The sequence below is a fragment of the Bombina bombina genome, chromosome 5 (assembly GCF_027579735.1).
Source record: "Bombina bombina isolate aBomBom1 chromosome 5, aBomBom1.pri, whole genome shotgun sequence".
In the NCBI taxonomy this organism is placed as follows: domain Eukaryota; kingdom Metazoa; phylum Chordata; class Amphibia; order Anura; family Bombinatoridae; genus Bombina; species Bombina bombina.
Window position 1 is genome coordinate 884628153 of NC_069503.1, and position 26107 is coordinate 884654259.

At 41.4% G+C, this 26107-nt stretch overlaps 1 protein-coding gene and 1 non-coding gene across 2 annotated transcripts in view; both read right to left on the minus strand.

Annotated features, from left to right (window-relative positions):
• The window catches only part of PCMTD1 (protein-L-isoaspartate (D-aspartate) O-methyltransferase domain containing 1), a 293038-nt gene that overhangs the window by 53245 nt on the left and 213686 nt on the right, over positions 1–26107 (minus strand). Inside the window, exons 4-5 of the mRNA XM_053715034.1 lie at positions 20785–20956; positions 6816–6939 (exon numbers count right to left, since the gene is read on the minus strand). Of these exons, the coding sequence (XP_053571009.1) occupies positions 6816–6939; positions 20785–20956 (296 nt within the window). The remainder of the gene's footprint in view (positions 1–6815; positions 6940–20784; positions 20957–26107) is intronic.
• LOC128661887 (U5 spliceosomal RNA) lies at positions 14585–14696 on the minus strand. Its single transcript, XR_008402661.1, has one exon. It is a non-coding gene; the product is annotated as a U5 spliceosomal RNA (small nuclear RNA).

Genomic DNA, 26107 nt, shown 5'->3' on the forward strand with positions numbered 1-26107 from the left:
TATAACATCAATCTAAAAAGAGAGGCAGGAAACAAGTCCCTGCAACCGAATTTAGAGAGCTCATGAAGGATTTCCCATGAGGCAGAAACAGTCTCAAGAGGCAGTACTCCCTTCGCATCCCTCTGACAAGCACTGTACTCTGAGGGGAACTGGGCTTCAATATGCTCTGAAGCGCCTTTCACTGAAGAAATCAAGCACATCAACATGCTTCAACCACCTCCAACGGAGGCAAAATTTAAAACTAAGGTATGAGTGAGGTGGTTGTTTTTTTTATAGGTTTTGGAGGTTTGGAAAACTTTATCTCCTCCTGTTAGGAATGTATAACTCATACAAAGAAAAGCTTGTGGACACTCGCCACCTATATGAAAGAAATAATCATTTACATGTGAGGTTAACCTATTGCAATCCGATTCCATCCTCACCACTGCTAAACCATAGGAATGTCATTTGTATGTTGGCATGATGAGCATAATGGGCTCAATCACCATATTGTCACTTATAACATTTTTATTATATGTAAATTTACTGTTTCTGGCTTGGCTTGATCTTAAAACAAGATGAAAACTATAAAATAAATAAATTAACGGTTTTCAGTAGCCAAATTTGCGTAAACACTTTGCAGAAATATTGAGTGCAACAATAAAAACATAATTTATGCTTACCTGATAAATTTATTTCTCTTGTAGTGTAGTCAGTCCACGGGTCATCCATTACTTATGGAATATATCTCTTCCTAACAGGAAGCTGCAAGAGGATCACCCAAGCAGAGCTGCTATATAGCTCCTCCCCTCACATGTCATATTCAGTCATTCGACCAAAGCAGACGAGAAAGGAGAAACCATAGGGTGCAGTGGTGACTGGAGTTTAATTAAAATTTAGATCTGCCTTAAAGACAGGGCGGGCCGTGGACTGACTACACTACAAGAGAAATAAATTTATCAGGTAAGCATAAATTATGTTTTCTCTTGTTAAGTGTAGTCAGTCCACGGGTCATCCATTACTTATGGAATACCAATACCAAAGCTAAAGTACACGGATGAAGGGAGGGACAAGGCAGGAACATTAAACAGAAGGAACCACTGCCTGAAGTACCTTTCTCCCAAAAATAGCCTCCGAAGAAGCAAAAGTGTCAAATTTGTAAAATTTTGAAAAGGTGTGAAGCGAAGACCAAGTCGCAGCCTTGCAAATCTGTTCAACAGAGGCCTCATTTTTAAAGGCCCAGGTGGAAGCCACAGCTCTAGTAGAATGAGCTGTAATCCTTTCAGGAGGCTGCTGTCCAGCAGTCTCATAGGCTAAACGTATTATGCTACGAAGCCAAAAAGAGAGAGAGGTAGCCGAAGCCTTTTGACCTCTTCTCTGTCCAGAGTAAACGACAAAAAGGGAAGAAGTTTGACGAAAATCTTTAGTTGCCTGAAAATAGAACTTCAAGGCACGGACTACGTCCAGATTATGCAAAAGTCGTTCCTTCTTTGAAGAAGGGTTAGGACACAGTGATGGAACAACAATCTCTTGATTGATATTCCTGTTAGTAACTACCTTAGGTAAGAACCCAGGTTTAGTACGCAGAACTACCTTGTCTGAATGAAAAATCAGATAAGGAGAATCACAATGTAAGGCAGATAACTCAGAGACTCTTCGAGCCGAGGAAATAGCCATCAAAAACAGAACCTTCCAGGATAACAGCTTGATATCAATGGAATGAAGGGGTTCAAATGGAACGCCTTGAAGAACGTTAAGAACTAAGTTTAAGCTCCACGGCGGAGCAACAGTCTTAAACACAGGCTTAATCCTAGCTAAAGCCTGACAAAAAGCCTGAACGTCTGGAACTTCAGTCAGACGTTTGTGTAGAAGAATAGACAGAGCAGAAATCTGTCCCTTTAACGAACTAGCAGATAAGCCCTTTTCTAAACCCTCTTGTAGAAAGGACAATATCCTAGGAATCCTAACCTTACTCCATGAGTAACTCTTGGATTCGCACCAATATAAATATTTACGCCATATCTTATGGTAAATTTTTCTGGTAACAGGCTTCCTAGCCTGTATTAAGGTATCAATAACCGACTCCGAGAAGCCACGCTTTGATAGAATCAAGCGTTCAATCTCCATGCAGTCAGCCTCAGAGAAGTTAGATTTGGATGGTTGAAAGGACCCTGAATTAGAAGGTCCTGTCTCAGGGGCAGAGACCACGGTGGACAGGACGACATGTCCACTAGGTCTGCATACCAGGTCCTGCGTGGCCACGCAGGCGCTATCAGAATCACCGAAGCTCTCTCCTGTTTGATCTTGGCAATCAAACGAGGAAGCATCGGGAATGGTGGAACACATAAGCCATGTTGAAGACCCAAGGGGCTGTCAGAGCATCTATCAGCACCGCTCCCAGGTCCCTGGACCTGGATCCGTAACAAGGAAGCTTGGCGTTCTGGCGAGACGCCATGAGATCCAGATCTGGTTTGCCCCAACGATGAATCAGTTGAGCAAAGACCTCCGGATGAAGTTCCCACTCCCCCGGATGAAAAGTCTGGCGACTTAGAAAATCCGCCTCCCAGTTCTCCACGCCTGGGATGTAAATCGCTGACAGGTGGCAAGAGTGAGACTCTGCCCAGCGAATTATCTTTTAGACTTCCAACATCGCTAGGGAACTTCTGGTTCGCCCTTGATGGTTGATGTAAGCCACAGTCGTGATGTTGTCCGACTGAAATCTGATGAACCTCAGAGTTGCTAACTGAGGCCAAGCTAGGAGAGCATTGAATATTGCTCTTAATTCCAGAATATTTATTGGGAGGAGTTTCTCCTCCTGAGTCCATAATCCCTGAGCCTTCAGGGAGTTCCAGACTGCGCCCCAGCCTAGAAGGCTGGCGTCTGTTGTTACAATCGTCCAATCTGGCCTGCGAAAGGTCATCCCCTTGGACAGATGTGGCCGAGAAAGCCACCATAGAAAGAGAATCTCTGGTCTCTTGATCCAGATTTAGTAGGGGGGACAAATCTGAGTAATCCCCGTTCCACTGACTTAGCATGCACAATTGCAGCGGTCTGAGATGCAGGCGCGCAAATGGTACTATGTCCATTGCCGCTACCATTAAGCCGATTACTTCCATGCACTGAGCTACTGACGGGTGTGGAATGGAATGAAGGACACGGCAAGCATTTAGAAGTTTTGATAACCTGGCCTCTGTCAGGTAAATTTTCATCTCTACAGAATCTATAAGAGTCCCTAGAAAGGGAACCCTTGTAAGTGGTAATAGAGAACTCTTTTCCACGTTCACCTTCCATCCATGCGACCTCAGAAATGCCAGAACTATCTCTGTATGAGACTTGGCAGTTTGAAAACTTGACGCTTGTATCAGAATGTCGTCTAGGTACGGAGTCACCGCTATGCCTCGCGGTCTTAGTACCGCCATAAGTGAGCCCAGAACTTTTGTAAAGATTCTTGGAGCCGTAGCTAATCCGAAGGGAAGAGCTACAAACTGGTAATGCCTGTCTAGGAAAGCAAATCTTAGTTACCGATAATGATCCTTGTGAATCGGTATGTGAAGGTAGGCATCCTTTAAGTCCACTGTGGTCATGTACTGACCCTCTTGGATCATGGGAAGGATGGTTCGAATAGTTTCCATTTTGAATGATGGAACTCTTAGAAATTTGTTTAGGATTTTTAAGTCCAAGATTGGTCTGAAGGTTCCCTCTTTCTTGGGAACCACAAATAGATTTGAATAGAATCCTTGCCCGTGTTCCGTCCGCGGAACTGGGTGGATCACCTCCATTAGTAAGAGGTCTTGCACACAGCGTAGAAACGCCTCTTTCTTTATTTGGTTTGCTGATAACCTTGAAAGATGAAATCTCCCTCATGGAGGAGAAGTTTTGAAGTCCAGGAGATATCCCTGAGATATGATCTCCAACGCCCAGGGATCCTGGACATCTCTTGCCCAAGCCTGGGCGAAGAGAGAAAGTCTGCCCCCCACTAGATCCGTTTCCGGATAGGGGGCCCTCTCTTCATGCTGTCTTGGGGGCAGCAGCAGGTTTCTTGGCCTGCTTGCCCTTGTTCCAGGACTGGTTAACTTTCCAGCCCTGCCTGTAACGAGCAACAGCTCCTTCCTGTTTTGGAGCGGAGGAAGTTGATGCTGCTCCTGCCTTGAAGTTACGAAAGGCACGAAAATTAGACTGTTTGGCCTTTGATTTGGCCCTGTCCTGAGGTAGAGCATGGCCCTTACCTCCCGTAATGTCAGCTATAATTTCTTTCAAGCCGGGCCCGAATAATGTCTGCCCTTTGAAAGGAAAATTAAGCAATTTAGATTTAGAAGTCACGTCAGCTGACCAGGATTTAAGCCATAGCGCTCTGCGCGCTTGGATGGCGAATCCGGAGTTCTTAGCCGTAAGTTTGGCTAAATGTACGACGGCATCAGAAACAAATGCGTTAGCTAGCTTAAGTGCTTTAAGCTTGTTCATAATTTCATCCAATGGAGCTGTGCGAATGGCCTCTTCCAGAGACTCAAACCAGAATGCCGCCGCAGCAGTGACAGATGCAATGCATGCAAGGGGCTGTAAGATAAAACCTTGTTGAACAAACATTTTCTTAAGGTAACCCTCTAATTTCTTATCCATTGGATCTGAAAAGGCACAACTATCCTCCACCGGGATAGTGGTACGCTTAGCTAAAGTAGAAACTGCTCCCTCCACCTTAGGGACCGTCTGCCATAAGTCTCGTGTGGTGGCGTCTATAGGAAACATTTTCCTAAATATGGGAGGAGGGGAAAAAGGCACACCAGGTCTATCCCACTCCTTGCTAATAATCTCTGTAAGCCTTTTAGGTATAGGAAACACGTCAGTACACACCGGTACCGCATAGTATCTATCCAACCTACATAATTTTTCTGGAATTGCAACCGTGTTACAATCATTCAGAGCCGCTAATACCTCCCCTAGCAATATGCGGAGGTTCTCAAGCTTAAATTTAAAATTAGAAATCTCTGAATCCAGTCTCCCTGGATCAGATCCGTCACCCACAGAATGAAGCTCACCGTCTTCATGTTCTGCAAACTGTGACGCAGTATCTGACATGGCTCTCACCTCATCCGCGCGCTCTGTCCTTAACCCAGAGCTATCGCGCTTGCCTCTTAATTCTGGCAATTTAGATAATACTTCTGTCATAACAGTAGCCATGTCTTGCAAAGTGATTTGTAAGGGCCTCCCTGATGTACTTGGCGCCACAAAATCACGCACCTCCTGAGCGGGAGGCGAAGGTACTGACGCGTGAGGAGAGTTAGTCGGCATAACTTCCCCCTCGTTGTCTGGTGATAATTTCTTTACATGTAAAGATTGACTTTTATTTAAAGTAGCATCAATGCAATTAGTACACAAATTTCTATTGGGCTCCACATTGGCCTTTAAACATAGTGAACAAAGAGATTCATCTGTGTCAGACATGTTTAAACAAACTAGCAATGAGACTAGCAAGCTTGGAAATACTTTTCTAAATAAATTTACAAGCAATATAAAAAATGCTACTGTGCCTTTAAGAAGCACAAAAAGCTGTCACAGTTGAAATAACAATGAACCAAAATAGTTATAGCAACCAATTTTTCACAGTAAATGTATTAAGTTAGCAAAGGATTGCACCCACCAGCAAATGGATGATTAACCCCTTAATACCCAAAAACGGATAACAATTTAATAATTAACGTTTTTATCACAGTCAAAACACACTGTCACAGGTCTGCTGTGACTGATTACCTCCCTCAAAATGAATTTTGAAGACCCCTGAGCTCTCTAGAGACGATCTGGATCATAAACAGATTGTGACTGAATTTTTACTGCGCAAAAAAGCGCTAAAATAGGCCCCTCCCACTCATATTACAACAGTGGGGAAGCTCAGATAACTGTTTCTATGCAGAAAACAAAGATGGCCATGTGGTAAAAATCATGCCCCAATAAGTTTTATCACCAAGTACCTCACAAAAAACGATTAACATGCCAGTAAACGTTTTAAACATACATTTGAAAAGTTATGAATTGTTATTAATAAGCCTGCTACCAGTCGCTTTTACTGCAGTTAAGGCTCATACATTATTTCAGTATTAACAGTATTTTCAGAGTCAATTCCATTCCTTAGAAAAATACATTCAGTGTACACACACTCATCAGCCTAATACCAGTCGCTATCACTGCATTTAAGGCTGAACTTACTTTACATTGGTATCAGCAGTATTTTCTCAGTCAATTCCATTCCTCAGAAAAATAATTTACTGCACATACCTCATTTGCAGGGGGGCCCTGCATGCTATTCCCCTTTTCTGAAGTTACCTCACTCCTCAGATGAGAACAGCCAGTGGATCTTAGTTACGTCTGCTAAGATCATAGAAAACGCAGGCAGATTCTTCTTCTAATGCTGCCTGAGAACAAACAGCACACTCCGGTGCCATTTAAAATAACAAACTTTTGATTGTAGAAATAAACTAAGTTAAAAAACACCACAGACCTCTCACAGCGACCTATCTTTAGTTAGGCTGCAAGAGAATGACTGAATATGACATGTGAGGGGAGGAGCTATATAGCAGCTCTGCTTGGGTGATCCTCTTGCAGCTTCCTGTTAGGAAGAGATATATTCCATAAGTAATGGATGACCCGTGGACTGACTACACTTAACAAGAGAAATAAGCTTTGTTCAGTTCATGAATGTTCAGCTATTTAGTATTATTTTAATGCCCTGGCTAGTTGAACACTTTGTTACTTACAATACAAACAAACTTAAGGTATAGTACACAGCATTAAAAGAGAATAGATTGGCACTGCAAAGTAATTGGAAAGAATGTTTAAACACTTACGTAATCTTACAGCATCAGATTTGTTGTTGTCATTTTTATTTGGTTGCATCAGAGGCGCAAATGAAACAGCCAAGATATTTTTACTTTCCCAAGTATTCTGCCCAGTTCTCTGTATCTGTGTAAGCTAGATACCAAAAAAGTAAACATATATAACTCTTTCTGACTTTTGGCAATATGCTATAGATAACAATCGGCTAGATTACGAGATTTGCGGTAAGAGCTGCTTGGTGCCAACTTGCAAGTTATTGTCACCGCTCACCTCCCTATAACGCTGCTATTACAGATTTGCATAAACCCGGCGTTAGCAGGCAAGAAGTGAGCGTTGAGTAAAATTGAGCTCAATACCGCACTCCAATACCAGCGCCGCGGTGAGCTTGTTTTACATGCTTGTGCAAGATTTCCCCATAGACATTAATGGGGAGAGCCGGCTGAAAAAAAGTCTAACACCTGCAATAAAGGAGCGTAAAGCTCCGTAACGCAGCCGCATTGATTCCTATGGGGAAATAAAAATGTATGTTTACACTTAACACCCTAACATAAACCCCGAGTCTAAACACCCCTAATCTGCCCCCCAACATCACTGACACCTACATTACACTTATTAACCCCTAATCTGCCGCCCCAACATCACCGCCACCTACATTACACTTATTAACCCCTAATCTGCCGCCTCTAACATCGCTGCCACCTACCTATGTTTATTAACCCCTAACTGCTGCCCCTAATGACGCCGCCACTATACTAAAGTTATAAACCCCTAAACCTAACCCTAAGTCAAACCCAAAACCCCCCCTACTTTAATATAATTAAAATAAATCTAATAAAAAATTCCTATCATTAACTAAATAATACCTATTTAAACTAAATACTTACCTATAAAATAAGCCCTAAACTTGCTACAATTTAACTAATAGTTACATTGTAGCTAGCTTAGGTTTTATTTTTATTTCACAGACAAGTTTGTATTTATTTTAACTAGGTAGACTAGTTAGTAAATAGTTATTAACTATTTACTAGCTATCTAGCTAAAATAAATACAAATTTACCTGTAAAATAAAACCTTTATTGGTTGTGTTTTATTTTTAGATTAGGGCTTTTGGGCACCGAAAAAGAGCTAAATGCCCTTTTAAGGGCAATGTCCATCCAAATGCCCTTTTCAGGGTAATGGGGAGCTTAGGTTTTTTTAGTTAGGATTTTATTTGGGGGGTTGGTTGTGTGGGTGGGGGTTGTTTGTATTTTTTTTTTTTATAGGTAAAAGAGCTGATTTCTTTGGGACAATGCCCGCAAAAGGCCCTTTTAAGGGCTATTGGCAGTAGGCTAGGGTTTTTTTTAGGTTGGGTTTTATTTTGATAGGGCTATTAGATTAGGTGTAATTAGTTTAAATATTTGATAATTTCGTTTAGTTAATTGTATTTAATTAATGTAATTTATTTAATTGTAGTGTAAGGTTAGGTGTTAGTATAAGACAGGTTAGGTTTTATTTTACAGGTAAATTTGTATTTATTTTAGCTAGGTAGCTAGTAAATAGTTAATAACCATTTACTAACTAGTCTACCTAGTTAAAATAAATACAAACTTGCCTGTGAAATAAAAATAAAACCTAAGCTAGCTACAATGTAACTATTAGTTATATTGTAGAAAGCTTAGGGTTTATTTTATAGGCAAGTATTTAGTTTTAAATAGGTATTATTTAGTTAATGATAGAAATTTTTTTATTAGATTTATTTTAATTATATTAAAGTAGGGGGTGTTAGGGTTAGACTTAGGTTTAAGGGTTTATAACTTTAATATTGTGGTGGCGACGTTGGGGGCGCCAGATTAGGGGTTAATAAATGTAGGTAGGTGGCGGCGGCAATGTTAGAGGCGGCAGATTAGGGGTTAATAAGTGTACTGTAGGTTGTGGCAATGTTAGGGACAGCAGATTAGGGGTTAATATTATTTAACTAGCGTTTGTGATGCGGGAGTGCGGCGGGTTAGGGGTTAATAGGTAGTTTATGGGTGTTAGTTATGAGTTTTATGTTACGGCATTGTAGCATAAAACTCATAACTACTGACTTTCAGTTTATGTTATGGATCTTGTAGTTTTAGGCTGTTCTGCTCACTTTTTGGCCTCCCAGGCAAACTCGTAATACCGACGCAAAGGAAGTCCCATTGAAAAAGGACTTTTTAAAAGCTGTGGTAGTTACGTTGCGTTACTGCCAAAAAAGTGTGCAGTGCAGCTAAACCTGCAAGACTCGTAATACCAGCGGTAGTGAAAAAGAGCCTTAACGCTGCTTTTTGACCCAAACCGCAAAACTCGTAATCTAGCCGTAAATTAATGAGTGTAAAATCCCACAGAATATGTAGTGTCATGGTACGGGTCAGTATAAATTACATAGCCTTACATAAAAAAAAAAAAAAAAATACATTCAAAACAGGCAACAAAACTGCACGCAATTGCAATTAGCTTAAAGGGACAGGTCTAGTCCAAAATAAACTTCCATGATTCAGATAGAGAATGTAATTTTAAACAATTTTCCAATTTACTTTTATCGCCAAATTTGCTTTGTTCTCTTGGTATTCTTAGTTGAAAGCTTAACCTAGGAGGTTCATATGCTAATTTCTTAGACCTTGAAGGCCACCTCTTTTCAGAATGCATTTTAACAGTTTTTCACCACTAGAGGGTGCTAGTTCATGTGTTTCATATAGATAATACTGTGCTCATGCACGTGAAGTTACCTGGGAGCCAGCACTGATTGGCTAAATTGCAAGTCTGTCAAAAGAACTGAAATAAAGGGTCAGTTTGCAGAGGCTTAGATACAAGATAATCACAGAGGTAAAAAGTATATTAATATAACTGTGTTGGTTATGCAAAACTGGGGAATGGGTAATAAAGGGAGTATCTATCTTTTAAAACAATAAAAATTCTGGTATAGACTGTCCCTTTAAATTGTATAAGCACATGTATTAAGTGGTTCACTAGTGTGTTTTTTTTTTTATTACATATAATTTACAGGGTATTCAGTTATGTCATTTATATTTGTGGATTGGTTACTAATGTGTTTTCATTGACATTCCTTGTATATTTTTATACTTGGAAAAATAATGATTCTATTCCATATAAAAAAAAACAAAAAACTATAACAGCTGTATTATTTAGGACAATGTCACTAAAAAGAATAGACATTCATGTTAATGGAAAAAACAGATAGTCTAGCTCTCTCCATACAGGTGGCTCTTAATCTTAAAAATAGGGGGTGCTAAGACGATTGCTGCACATTCCATGTCAAGGACTGAGGATAGAGGGGTCAACCTACTAGAACCAGCACTGTACAAAACACAAAAGGTTTTGTTGTTTGTTAGTTTTTGCACAGGTGTCCAAAAATGTTTTATACATTTTTCATTCATGTGAAAAATTCTCTTTGTTGCACTCATATAAGCAACCATTAATTATAAAGTAGAACCTGTACATAAAAATAATGTCCCCTCAGAAATATAAGAATGCATGCTTCCAAAAATTAATAAATGGTAAGACACACATATTCACAAGGGCTACAATAACACAGATCAACTCAGAAAAGAGGCAAGTGAAGGTCATGTTTTCCTGAGGGGACTTATATTCAAAACCTTGCCACCCAGGCAAGATATTCTAAAAAAAAAAAAAATAAGAAACACAAATTTTATCTTGATCAAATGTTGCTATGTAGTGTACTTTATGTGAAACAGAGACTCCTACATTACAATAAAAGGTCTAAAAAGAATCCCAGAGATTTTGTGTAATTTCTCTCCATGCCAGTGAGGTTTTGAATATCAGGACCATAGTGAGCAGGATATAAAAGGGATCTACAACTCTGTGTGGGACCCTGGTGTGGGCAAGCATTATATGAGTGATTAATAGTACTGTTGCACAGTGTTCATAAATATGGGAAGTTGTCTAAAAGAATCAACCAGTAGCTCATAATGGGCCAGCTATTTTATTGCGCACCCACAAATGGGTACGCGATAAATACCCAGCCATTACAAGTGGTTGGTTATTTCTACCCCAAGCTTGCAGTTGCAATAAGCGCCCAGAAAATTAACCAGAGATCAGACTTCTGGTTAATTTTCTAAATGTACCCCAATTGCCCCCAAATTTAAAGGGACAGTCAAGTCCAAAAAAAACTTTCATGATTCAAATAGGGCATGTAATTTTAAACAACTTTCCAATTTACTTTTATCACCAAATTTTGTTTTGTTCTCTTGGTATTCTTAGTTGAAAGCTAAACCTAAGAGGTTCAATATGCTAATTTCTTAGACCTTGAAGGCCGCCTCTAACCTAAATGCATTTTGACAGTTTTTCACCACTAGAGGGCGATAGTTCATGTGTTTCTTATAGATAACATTGAGCTCATGCACGTGAATTTACCAAGGAGTGAGCACTGATTGGCAAAAATGCAAGTCTGTCAAAAGAACGGAAATAACTTAAATTATGCTTACCTGATCATTTTATTTTCTTCTGATCATTTTATTTTCTTCATCATTACTTTTGGGAATTCAGAACCTGGCCACCAGGAGGAGGCAAAGACACCCCAGCCAAAGGCTTAAATACCTTCCCCACTTCCCTCATCCCCCAGTCATTCTGCCAAGGGAACAAGGAACAGTAGAAGAAATATCAAGGTGAAAAAGGTGCCAGAAGAAACAAAAAAATTATCAGGTAAGCATAATTTAAAGTGTCAGTAAACCTTAAAAATAATGTTATATAATTCTGCACATAGTGCAGAATTATATAACATTATATTATCCTTTTCTGTATAAAACTTAATATTCCCTTTTAATTTTAAAAAAACCCGGCTGTTTTACAGACCCACTCTCTGCTGAGCAGGTCTGTTTTATTCACACAGCGCATCGGGCCAGCTGTATAGTGACAGCCCGGCCCGACCGCGCCATTTTACACAGTGCAGCTCGCTCCTGCTGTCAGACAGAGCAGGAGCGAGCTGCACTTTGTGTTATGGTGCGGTCGGGCTGGGCTGTGACTATACAGCTGGCCCGATGCGCTGTGTGAATAAAACAGACCCGCTCAGCAGAGAGCGGGTCTGTAAAACAGCCGGGGTTTTTTTAAATTAAAAGGGAATATTACGTTTTATACAGATAAGGATAATATAATGTTATATAATTCTGCACTATGTGCAGAATTATATAACATTATTTTTGAGGTTTACTGTCCCTTTAAGTTTTTCTTCTTAAAACGGGAAGAGTCCACAGCTGCATACATTACTTTTGGGAAAACAATACCCAAGCTATAGAGGACACTGAATGCAAAACGGGCTGGTACAAAAGGCGGCCCCTTCTGAGGGCACCACAGCCTAAAACCCAAAACTCCCGACAGAAAAAAAACTGCTTCCCTAGAAGCCAAAAGGACAAAAAGGAAAAAGAAGAGATAACTGCCTAACAGTTAAAACCAGCAAGGCCCTTGCTAGAGACGGCTCAGGTTATTAGACTCGACTGAGTCAAAAGCCTCTGAGGAGATGAAGTCCTGCAGGCACGCAGCCTGCAAAATTAAACACACACAATCAAAAGAAAGGGGAAACATCCACATTCTCCCAGCGGGGAAGAAAAAAGACTCAACTAAACGAGTCCGAAAGGACCCTCAGAACCCAAAGGGACTAGGACCAAGAAAATGAACTTCAAGAGAGAGAACAAGGAGGAAAAGGGCACCTATGAAAAGACCCCTCTACCTCAAACAAAAGGGCCAAGAAAAGTCCTAAGAACTGAAAAGGAGGAAAGAAAAATCCATCCCCTACACAGAGCGCTCACTCGCACCCAGAATAGAGCAACCGAAAGACAAACCGTTCCCGGGAGCCGCTGTAAAACAGCATCAGAAATCTGAATATGCTCCTCAAAGCCATAGGCGTCCTGCTACAAATAAGGACTTAGCGACCACAGGTCGCCACCCTAGCTATAAAACCGAACAGGACCTTCTTCTTCAGAAGAACTCCGAAACAGTGCAGGACAGGACCTTCCCAAAAAGGTACAGGAAAGGAAGGAACCAAACCCGGTAGAGAAAAGTACCTGCCAAGGAGGGATCCCCGCGAAAGCCTCTCTTAAAAGAACCAGGAGCTTTAGCTGACCACAAGCTCTCTATCTTAAGAAGGTTCACAATAACTGTGATACACGGCCAAGATCAACAGATCAGACAGATCCCTGACTCTCGCTCCGGCAACGGATCCAGCACCAAAGTGATAATGTCCGAAAGGTTAAGGGATTAAAAGTACCCCGAATCATCAGGACCTGCAGGAAGGAAAAAGGTAGGGATCCAGCCTTTCAAAGAGCTTGGGTTTCATAACCCATATACAGTCCCTTCCTGAAGAAAAAGGGCACTCCCAGAAGGAGACCATCTACTGTAACTACAGGAAAGGCATGGCACAAGAAATCCATTCCTACACACTGACATCCCGCACGCAAGGCAGGGGGAACAACCCCAATAAACAAAGAAATAAAAAATACCTCCAAGCACCAGGTGGATACGATGGAATGTCAAATTCACCCCCAAAGGGAGGGAAAGCGAAACCAGAGCTTAACAGCTTGCTAGCACACAATCAAGGTGCAAATGGTTGCAGTAGGACTCAAACTGCTAACCGTCGGCTCATTAGACAGCTAAGCTAACCATCAGGCTTACTACAGCGGGGCTAAAGCGTAAAGCTGTAGACAAGCTCAAAAGGACATTATCAAGAGAAAAAACATCCGGCCACTAAGGCTAGCCCAGTAGGAAGTCTAAATCTCCCTGCAAAAGAGAAAAAAAATTTGCCCGTAGGAACAGAAGACGTCCCGGAACCGGGAAACTGGGCCATCCCAAACAGTCCTAAGGGATCTGGATAGAGACCCCCAAAATTCCAGTCAAAGACAGGACAAACAAACCCGGGCACCCGAAAACTCGGAGCCGGCTTAAATATTTAATAACCCCTGAGGAACCACTAGGTTACCACATCCGGAGTAGTCTTTGCACCAGAAGTGATGCAATCACAGTCATATCCAAGACACTTTGGACACTGAACTTTCACTAAATGTCCCATCCATCGAGAGCTTAGGACACCCACAGCAGGATACAACTCCCAACATAAAGGGTGTTAGGCAACAGTGAAGCCACGCAGCCACTCTGGAAGGCCTTGAAACAGAAAACTCTGCTTAGGAATGCTAGCTGTCACCAGAATCACAAGACTGATGAGAAAAAAACATGAACATTACCTGGGTTCAAGCCCACAACCTACTGCTTCAGGTGCGGTGGAGCTAACCACTACGCCACATCTCCCTTAGAAACTGGGTAGAGAAGCTAACAAAAGTCTCCAAGATCTCCAGACTCCACTTCTCTGACACCCCTACAGCTCGAGGATTGAAGAAGGACCATGTATCCTAGTCCCTGGCGGTGTGAAAACCCACAAATGCCTAAGCGGGGGCGACACAGGAAAGAGGGGAGACAATCTAATCTGTACCTCTCCCAAAAATATGAGAGCAGACGAGCTCCCAGAAGTAGAATAACCAAAAGGCTTCAACTTCCAGAAACAGATGACCCGAAGCCAACCCCCGAAGGAAGAAAGACCGTCATCAAGGAAAACAAATTCCAAGAGGAGAACCTCAAAACAGAAGATGAGGGAAATCGCCCATTGATTGATTGATCCCTAGTAGGATCTGCTCTGGACCCCCGCCCACGAGGAACAGGATAGTGAGGACTTAGTACAATCCCCTGATGCCCCACCCAAAGGCAGAACGAGAACCAGCCTGACGTTTGGGATCAAAGGCTTCCACTACTATGTTTTAGCCCTGCAGGGGCAAAGCCTTTAAAAAATGTATGCAACTCATGGAAGATTCACTTCACGAAAACACTTAGCAAAAAGCAAAGATTATTCGATCTGAAGAGACACCAAGAATAATAAACTCCTCATCCGAGAGAGCAACTCACCACCCAGCCAGGTCAGCCAGTTACACCGGCACCATGTGGATGATATAGACCGTAAGGAACAGAAATAGCGCCCCATCAGGACCAGCCTGCTACATAGGGCACTCCAAAATGAACCAGGCCACAGAAAATTTGAGACCCCATGAGGACTTAAGGGGATAGTACATTGTTATGTCTTAAAATCCTTTAACATGCGACCTCCGCGGAAGTGCCCAAGCGACCACTAAATCACTAGTATCAAATTCCAGAGAAGAAATATTTCCCAACGGAGAAATCATAACAGACATGAGCTTATTAAAAAATAAATAAAATACATCCTGACCGGATTAAATAAAAGAAGAGCAGCACCCGCAGGTGAACGCCCAAGAAGAATGGGTACACCAACGGGACCAGCCAATTAGAGACTCCATTCTTCCACAGCTCAGAACTGGAATAAGATACCCAAAAAAGAAAGGAAAAGTGAAGACGACCAGGAGATTAACCTCATCACCACACGTCTAAGCCAGCTTGCCGTCTGGAACAGAAGACTGAGGATCCCTTAGCCTATTAGTACTGGGATCCTCCAGCACCACCAAAACATGCCGTAGCAGGACACGAAGGCGTGCCAGTCTATAACGAAAAGCAAGACTCACCTTCCCTGGGGCAATTGACGACCCCGACCCGAGGGTTGGGCCCCTGAAGCTTTAGAGGAGACCGCTTCCCCAGATGACTGATCTGACCCAGGCGATCTCCCGCCTGTCGAGCCCCGGTTAGCATAAAATGGACAATATCTCAGCAACACCTCCTCTAGAAGATGTAAATGCACCAGGGCCATAGTTATGGCCATGCGGAACCGCGTCGTAACCTCTGGAGGAAACAAGCCACCTTCCGGAGAAGGGGTAACGGCATTAGGGACACCTGCTTGCGTAGCCAAAGAACGTTCTAGGGAACGGGCCGCACGGGATATGGAATCCCCGGGGCTGATGGCTCAGCAGACTCTAAGTTCCCTGTATCGGGAGAAGAGAGCACTGAAGAGTGTCATTCGGAACATAACTGATGGGCATAGATTACCCGGGCCATTTCATACTCTTCACAAGAAGTAGAATCTGAATCAGGGACATCCGTGTCCAAAAAGTCAGAATCCTCCATAACTTGGTATATAGCAATTATGGACAGAAAAATAAAAAATGGCACCTTTGGCTGGGGCACTCACCACCTCCTGAGACACAGACAGCTAGCGAAACAGACTCTCTCTGTCGCCACACGGTCAGGAATACGGAAAAGTAGCACAGAAGCGCGACGATGCCTTGTCACACGGTGCACCGTGCAGGCCATAGAAAAGCATGCAAGGCCTACAAGGGCTGCGCAGCCTGACAAGAAAAGGCCGTTATGTTCCGATCTAGCCACAAGCCCAAATAACACTACACATTAGCAGACAGAATCACATAACAAACATGATTAAAGTCCCCCCTGTTCAATAACCCCCTAAGGAGATATTAACCCTTGATTCCTTATAAAGATATAGGAGTCCCACTGAGACCCTGACTTCTTCATTTACATTTTCACATCATCAAAGTAAAATGAAACAATCTTACCGGAATCAATGCTATGGAACAGGAACACGGCCCTTCAAGTGTGACAGATAGTAGCCTCGCTTCTGACATGGACTTGAGAGAAAAAAGCAGGCAGCAAAACTCGTCAACGCTGATTGCTAAGGAGCTATTAACATGAGTCGGGATGGTTTCGCAGAAAGAATCTCCCTGCATCTCCAGACTCTAACATTCATCCATGATCTCACTGAGAGGCTGACAGGATTACTTAAAACTCCAGTCCCATTTCGAAGAGTACTACCTTCCATAAGAGACTATCTTTAATCTTTCAACACTTCTCTGCCAACCTCCTGTGACGAAAGGCAAAGAATGACTGGGGGATGATGGAAGTGGGGGAGGTATTTAAGCCTTTGGCTGGGGTGTTTTTGCCTTCTCCTGGTGGCCAGGTTCTGAACTCCCAAAAGTAATGAATGAAGCTGTGGAATCTTCCCATTTAAGAAGAAAAAGGGGGCAGTCTGCAGAGGCTTAGATACAAGGTAATCACAGAGGTTTTACAAACGCTAGGATTTACTATTGAAACAAATAAAGGGCACTTTCATTCATTCAAGTATAAGATACTTCATGTAGAAGCTCCTTTATTTGATTCAATCGATCGCCATTCTTAGCTGCTACAACAGCCCACGGCTAAAAAATTTTTTGGCTAAGAGGTGCCGTTTTCACCTTTTAGTCAATAGCCGCGCATGGCTATTGGCTAAGAGGTGAAAACGTCACCTCTTAGCCAAAATTATTTTTAGCCATGCGCTGCTGTAGGAGCTAAGAGCGGCGAACGGTTGAATCAAATAAAGGAGCTTTCAACATGAAGTATCTTAAAATAAAATAGCAGGTAAATTAAATATAAAATATTAATTAGAAGACACAGTTATTTAAAATTATAACTGCAGAAGAGGTAAGTTGAGAAGTCATTTACTGATTAATCATATTACTGGGACAAGCCCAGTAAGGAAGGCTTTGGACTATCTGGGGTCAAGGTGAAATTGATTTGTTCTGTTGTGGCTGGTCCATTATGGCAGTGCCCCTCCAAATATCAAATTATTATTATTATTATTTTTATTTTATTTTTCAGTCTAATTATTCTGAGTCATTTTAATTTTGGTATTACAATTTTATTTTAATGTTTGTGCTTTTCTAAATGGAAGACTGTATCATTAAAATACACCTTAAAAACTTTTATTTTCCTTTTTTTTTTCTTCCTTTTATCTTAAATTGACATATGCAGCAATGTTATTTGTAGACCCCTCCTGTCCCTGTCCCTTCAATGAGAGTACTACATCAACCAGCATGCAATAGTATAAGTTGGCTAATCAGATCAAGCTATTTCATCTGCCCCCAAATCTGTACACTGTGAAATGGAGATTCTTTTTGGAGACACAAATAATGTGTTACACATTATCCCTCTATTCTTCTAATGATTAATTAATGTTACACAAGATTCAAAATTTAATTAACAGTCAATGTCAGCCATTGCTAATATTTAAAACAAATATATATATATATTTTTACTATCAAATCAAATATACTAAATAAACTATTTATTTTCTTTCAATATGTTCATGTTTATGCAAATATATCTTAACTCTTATAAACCAGAGAGGACTGCATGGAAACAACAGTGGCATAAAAGAAGTTAAAGTGAATGTAAATTTTGATGCTAAAGTGCCCGGTTTTTAAAAAATTTATTAAAAACAGGGGCACTTTAATTCATCAAAATTTACATTTCACTCATGTTGTGAAAAAAACATAATTTATGCTTACCTGATAAATTTATTTCTCTTATAGTGTATCCAGTCCACGGATCATCCATTACTTGTGGGATATTCTCCTACCCAACAGGAAGTTGCAAGAGGATCACCCACAGCAGAGCTGCTATATAGCTCCTCCCCTCACTGCCATATCCAGTCATTCGACCGAAACAAGACGAGAAAGGAGAAACCATAGGGTGCAGTGGTGACTGTAGTTTAATTAAAATTTAGACCTGCCTTAAAAGGACAGGGTGGGCCGTGTACTGGATACACTACAAGAGAAATACATTTATCAGGTAAGCATAAATTATGTTTTCTCTTGTTAAGTGTATCCAGTCCACGGATCATCCATTACTTGTGGGATACCAATACCAAAGCTAAAGTACACGGATGATGGGAGGGACAAGGCAGGAACTTAAACAGAAGGAACCACTGCCTGTAGAACCTTTCTCCCAAAAACAGCCTCCAAAGAAGCAAAAGTGTCACATTTGTAAAATGTTGAAAAGGTGTGAAGCGAAGACCAAGTCGCAGCCTTGCAAATCTGTTCAACAGAGGCCTCATTTTTAAAGGCCCAGGTGGAAGCCACAGCTCTAGTAGAATGAGCTGTAATCCTTTCAGGGGGCTGCTGTCCAGCAGTCTCATAGGCTAAGCGTATTATGCTCCGAAGCCAAAAGGAGAGAGAGGTTGCCAAAGCTTTTTGACCTCTCCTCTGTCCAGAGTAAACGACAAACAGGGCAGATGTTTGACGAAAATCTTTAGTAGCCTGTAAGTAAAACTTCAAGGCACGGACTACGTCCAGATTATGCAAAAGACGTTCCTTCTTTGAAGAAGGATTAGGACACAATGATGGAACAACAATCTCTTGATTGATATTCCTGTTAGAAACCACCTTAGGTAAAAACCCAGGTTTGGTACGCAGAACTACCTTGTCTGAATGAAAAATCAGATAAGGAGAATCACAATGTAAGGCAGATAACTCAGAGACTCTTCGAGCCGAGGAAATAGCCATCAAAAACAGAACTTTCCAAGATAAAAGTTTAATATCAATGGAATGATTCATGACAAAAACGTTTTTTTAAACAGTCACAACAACTGCCACAGCTCTACTGTGGCTTTTTACCTCCCTCAATACGACTTTTGAAGCCTTTTGAGCCCTTCAGAGAAGTCCTGGATCATGCAGGAAGAAGCTGGATGTCTGTGTCTGTAATTTTTGCTGTGCAAAAAAACACTAAAATAGGCCCCTCCCACAATAGTGGGAAGCCTCAGGGAACTGTTTCTAGGCAAAATTCAAGCCAGCCATGTGGAAAAAACTAGGCCCCAATAAGTTTTATCACCAAACATATGTAAAAAACGATTAAACATGCCAGCAAACGTTTTAAAATACACTTTTATAAGAGTATGTATCTCTATTAATAAGCCTGATACCAGTCGCTATCACTGCATTTAAGGCTTTACTTACATTACTTCGGTATCAGCAGCATTTTCTAGCAAATTCCATCCCTAGAAAAATATTTTAACTGCACATACCTTATTACAGGAAAACCTGCACGCTATTCCCCCTCTGAAGTTACCTCACTCCTCAGAATATGTGAGAACAGCAAAGGATCTTAGTTACTTCTGCTAAGATCATAGAAAACGCAGGCAGATTCTTCTTCTAAATACTGCCTGAGATAAACAGTACACTCCGGTACCATTTAAAAATAACAAACTTTTGATTGAAGAAATAAACTAAGTATAAAACACCACAGTCCTCTTACGACCTCCATCTTAGTTGAGAGTTGCAAGAGAATGACTGGATATGGCAGTGAGGGGAGGAGCTATATAGCAGCTCTGCTGTGGGTGATCCTCTTGCAACTTCCTGTTGGGAAGGAGAATATCCCACAAGTAATGGATGATCCGTGGACTGGATACACTTAACAAGAGAAATCACGGCTTTGAATCAGACACTGATCCCCCCGGGGGGAAGCCGTGATTGGAGGATGACCAATCCATCTTTTCTGACGTCAGAAATGGTTTTGCGACGACCGGGGGAATCTGGAGCGGCTGTCAAGTTTGAAAGGTATGTTTTCACAATGACTGAAATGTAAAGTTTGATGAATTAAAGTGCCCCTGTTTTTAATTGAGTTTTTTTAAAAAACGGGCACTTTAGCATCAAAATTTACATTCACTTTAAAGCAACATGTAAGTTGCTAAACATATATTTTTTCTATAAACGTAAGAGGTTTTATTAAAAGAAACAGTTTGCTGTAATTTTATTAAAAGAAACAGTAAGCTGCACATGGTGAAAATGTGTTATCTTATAAATCTACAAATTGTGCTGTATTTAGTGCTTCTTAATGCAGAGAAGAGTGAATCATTTTAAACAGTTCTCTATAAACACCTAATGCTTTTATTATCATTATTATTTTGCAAGTGCATAACACATACATTTTGCTCTAAATGGAGCCATCTTATTAAATAGTAGTACAATTAGAAACTATTATTAGTGCCCAGCATGTGTCCCTATTTTATTTCATTCAGTGATAAAAATCATGAAGTGAATCTTTAATATGATAACTATGTTTTAGCTAAATTCTAGAAATGATGGACATACATTACTGAGTAAATGTCTGCTTATTGTGTTAAATCAATAATAAAAAAAAAACCTCATTACATTAGAAAGGTATAGCAACTCACAGCTATCACAAGCATACTGTGTATGTTTCATTCATCAAATATAAATAATACATCACCTGATCTTCTATGGGCATAACTAATATGCCTCCGACTTTTAATATAATTTTCATATAGTTTTCATGGTCTTTTTGGACGCCAGCTCCACAGTAGATCCTGTCATACTGAGGACTATCTGATGCAATCTCCAAACAGTTACCAACCACAAAAGCAGGTTCACAAAACTCAAATCTAAAAAAAAAAAGTAAATACATAAATGTCTTAATTTGTGGTTCCTCATTAATATAAAATTGCAATATATAATTATATATTCAATATTTGCTGTAAAACCCATCTGAAAATAGTGACTGTTCCACACTACCAAGAGAGGCTGGAGCTCATAGTCACTTTTTCATTTGCGTTAGTATTTAAACCCCCCACCCCCACTTGAGCTAATATAGTAACATTTTCATTTGCGTTAGTATTTAAACCCCCCATGTGGAGCTCATATAGTCACTTTTTCATTTGCACTAGTATTTAAACCCCCCAGCTGGAGCTCATATAGTCACTTTTTCATTTGCACTAGTATTTAACCCACATGTGGAGCTCATATAGTCACTTTTTCATTTGCACTAGTATTTAAACTCCCCATGTGGAGCTCATATAGTCACTTTTTCATTTGCGCTAGTATTTAAACCCCCCAGCTGGAGCTCATATAGTCACTTTTTCATTTGCACTAGTATTTAACCCACATGTGGAGCTCATATAGTCACTTTTTCATTTGCACTAGTATTTAAACCCCCCCAGCTGGAGCTCATATAGTCACTTTTTCATTTGCACTAGTATTTAACCCACATGTGGAGCTCATATAGTCACTTTTTCATTTGCACTAGTATTTAAACCCCCCATGTGGAGCTCATATAGTCACTTTTTCATTTGCACTAGTATTTAACCCACATGTGGAGCTCATATAGTCACTTTTTCATTTGCACTAGTATTTAAACCCCCCAGCTGGAGCTCATATAGTCACTTTTTCATTTGCGCTAGTATTTAACCCTACATGTGGAGCTCATATAGTCACTTTTTCATTTGTGCTAGTATTTAACCCTACATGTGGAGCTCATATAGATACTTTTTCATTTGCGCTAGTATTTAAACCAACCCACTTGAGCTCATATAGTCACATTTTCATTTTTGCGCTAGTATTTAAACCTCCCAGCTGGAGCTCATTTAGTCACTTTTTCGTTTTCGCTAGTATGTAACCCCCCATGTGGAGCTCATATAGTCACTTTTTTTTATATGTGCTAGTATTTACAACCCCCCCTGTTTCCTCCACTAAGTATATTCTTAAAATTGATAAGCTGTGTTGCTGCTCATGAAAAGCAACAGTGTTTGTAATACAGTGAATATATTAGGAGGCTTAGCTGTGGATATTACTGTAACAAAGAAAAAAAAAAAGAGAGAGAGAGAAAGAGAGAGAGACTGTTCCTTTTTGTATGTATGTATGTATGTATGTATGGGGTACTTGTAAAGAGCGGCTAATCACCCGTAAGGGTCTCAAGGCGCTGCTCATTTTATCAACCTTGGAAGGATGAAAGGCTGAGTGGACCTTGCCGGGAATAGAACCTGCAACCCTTGGGTTGCTACAAAGCCACAATGCCTTAGCATGCTAAGCTATCTGTCCGGATATTGTTTAAATATTTTGTCTGTTTTGAGGTCAACGGGCTAGATTAAATTTAAAAAGTTTAGACTTATGATTATTGCTACACATCTTCAGGAATCATTTTTAATTAACTTTTTTGTATACAGTGAACTTTAATATATGGAACACTATCAAAAACATAATTTATGCTTACCTGATAAATTTATTTCTCTTGTAGTGTATCCAGTCCACGGATCATCCATTACTTGTGGGATATTCTCCTTCCCAACAGGAAGTTGCAAGAGGATCACCCACAGCAGAGCTGCTATATAGCTCCTCCCCTCACCTCATATCCAGTCATTCGACCGAAACAAGCCGAGAAAAGGAGAAACCATAGGGTGCAGTGGTGACTGTAGTTTAATTAAAATTTAGACCTGCCTGGAAAGGACAGGGCGGGCCGTGGACTGGATGCACTACAAGAGAAATAAATTTATCAGGTAAGCATAAATTATGTTTTCTCTTGTTAAGTGTATCCAGTCCACGGATCATCCATTACTTGTGGGATACCAATACCAAAGCTAAAGTACAAGGATGATGGGAGGGACAAGGCAGGAACTCAAACGGAAGGAACCACTGCCTGTAGAACCTTTCTCCCAAAAACAGCCTCCGAAGAAGCAAAAGTATCAAATTTGTAAAATTTGGAAAAAGTATGAAGGGAAGACCAAGTTGCAGCCTTGCAAATCTGTTCAACAGAGGCCTCATTTTTAAAGGCCCAGGTGGAAGCCACAGCTCTAGTAGAATGAGCTGTAATCCTTTCAGGAGGCTGCTGTCCAGCAGTCTCATAGGCTAAACGGATTATACTCCGAAGCCAAAAAGAAAGAGAGGTTGCCGAGGCCTTCTGACCTCTCCTCTGTCCAGAGTAAACAACAAACAGGTTAGATGTTTGGCGAAAATCTTTAGTAGCCTGTAAGTAAAACTTCAAGGCACGGACTACGTCTAGATTATGCAAAAGACGTTCCTTCTTTGAAGAAGGATTAGGACATAATGATGGAACAACAATCTCTTGATTGATATTCTTGTTAGAAACCACCTTAGGTAAAAACTCAGGTTTTGTACGCAGAACAACTTTATCTGAATGAAAGATCAGATAAGGAGAATCACAATGTAAGGCAGATAACTCCGAGACTCTTCGAGCCGAGGAAATAGCCATTAGAAAAAGAACTTTCCATGAAAGAAGTTTGATATCAATAGAATGAAGGGGTTCAAACGGAACCCCTTGAAGAACTTTAAGAACCAAGTTTAAGCTCCATGGAGGAGCAACAGGTTTAAACACAGGCTTAATTCTAACTAAAGCCTGATAAAATGCCTGAATGTCTGGAACTTCTGCCAGACGCTTGTCTAAAAGAATAGATAGAGCAGAAATCTGTCCCTTTAAAGAACTAGCTGATAATCCTTTGTTCAAACCGTCTTGGAGGAAGGACAATATCCTAGGAATCCTAACCCTACTCCATGAGTAATTCTTGGATTCACACCAATGAAGATATTTACGCCATATCTTGTGGTAAATTTTCCTGGTGACAGGCTTTCGTGCCTGTATTAAGGTATCAATTACTGACTCGGAGAAGCCACGCTTTGATAGGATCAAGCGTTCAATCTCCATGCAGTCAGTCTCAGAGAAAGTAGATTCAGATGATTGAAAGGACCTTGTATTAGAAGGTCTTGTCTCAGAGGCAGAGTCCATGGTGCAAAGGATGACATGTCCACTAGGTCTGCATACCAGGTCCTGCGTGGCCACGCAGGCGCTATCAATATCACTGATGCTCTTTCCTGTTTGATTTTGGCAATCAGACGAGGGAGCAGAGGAAACGGTGGAAACACATAAGCCAGGTTGAAGAACCAAGGCGCTGCTAGAGCATCTATCAGTGCCGCTTCTGGGTCCCTGGACCTGGATCCGTAACAAGGAAGCTTGGCGCTCTGGCGAGACGCCATGAGATCCAATTCTGGTTTGCCCCAACGGAGAACCAATTGAGCAAACACCTCCGGATGGAGTTCCCATTCCCCAGGATGAAAAGTCTGACGACTTAGAAAATCTGCCTCCCAGTTCTCTACACCTGGGATATGGATCGCTGACAGGTGGCAAGAGCCAGTCACTGCCCAGCAAATTATCTTGGAGTCTTCTGACATCGCTAGGGAACTCCTGGTTCCCCCTTGATGGTTGATGTAAGCCACAGTCGTGATGTTGTCCGACTGAAATCTGATGAACCTCAGTGTTGCTAGCTGAGGCCAAGCCAGAAGAGCATTGAATATTGCTCTTAACTCCAGAATATTTATTGGGAGGAGTTTCTCCTCCTTAGTCCATGAACCCTGAGCCTTCAGGGAGTTCCAGACTGCACCCCAACCTAGAAGGCTGGCATCTGTTGTTACAATTGTCCAATCTGGTCTGCGAAAGGTCATACCCTTGGACAGATGGGCCCGAGATAACCACCAGAGAAGAGAATCTCTGGTTTCCTGATCCAGATTTAGTAGAGGGGACAAATCTGTGTAATCCCCATTCCACTGACTGAGCATGCATAATTGCAGCGGTCTGAGATGCAGGCGCGCAAATGGCACTATTTCCATCGCCGCTACCATTAAGCGGATTACTTCCATGCACTGAGCCACCGTGGGGCGCGGAATAGAGTGAAGAACACGGCAAGCATTTAGAAGCTTTGATAACCTGGACTCCGTTAGGTAAATTTTAATTTCTACAGAATCTATTAGAGTCCCTAGGAAGGAAACCCTCGTGAGAGGAGATAGAGAACTCTTTTCTTCGTTCACTTTCCACCCATGCGACCTCAGGAATGCCAGAACTATCTCTGCATGAGATTTGGCAATTTGAAAGCTTGACACCTGTATCAGGATATCGTCCAGGTAAGGAGCCACCGCTATGCCTCGCGGTCTTAGGACCGCCAGAAGTGAGCCCAGAACCTTTGTAAAAATTCTTGGGGCTGTAGCCAACCCGAATGGAAGAGCTACAAATTGGTAATGCCTGTCTAGAAAGGCAAACCTCAGGAACTGATGATGATTCTTGTGAATCGGAATGTGAAGGTAGGCATCCTTTAAGTCCACTGTGGTCATGTACTGACCCTCTTGGAGCATGGGTAAAATGGTTAGAATAGTTTCCATCTTGAATGACGGAACTCTGAGGAATTTGTTTAGGATCTTTAAATCCAAAATTGGTCTGAAGGTTCCCTCTTTTTTGGGAACCACAAACAGATTTGAATAAAACCCCTGTCCTTGTTCCGTCCGCGGAACTAGATGGATCACTCCCATTACAAGGAGATCTTGTACGCAGCTTAGGAATGCCTCTTTCTTTATCTGGTTTGCAGATAATCTTGAAAGGTGAAATCTCCCTTGTGGAGGAGAAGCTTTGAAGTCCAGAAGATATCCCTGAGATATGATCTCCAACGCCCAGGGATCCTGAACATCTCTTGGCCACGCCTGGGCGAAGAGAGAGAGTCTGCCCCCTACTAGATCCGTTGTCGGATAGGGGGCCGCTCCTTCATGCTGTCTTAGAGGCAGCAGCAGGCTTTCTGGCCTGCTTGCCTTTGTTCCAGGACTGGTTAGGTTTCCAGGCCTGCTTGGATTGAGCAAAAGTTCCCTCTTGTTTTGAAGCAGAGGAAGTTGATGCTGCACCTGCCTTGAGATTTCGAAAGGCACGAAAATTAGACTGTTTGGCCTTTGATTTTGCCCTGTCCTGAGGAAGGGTATGACCCTTACCT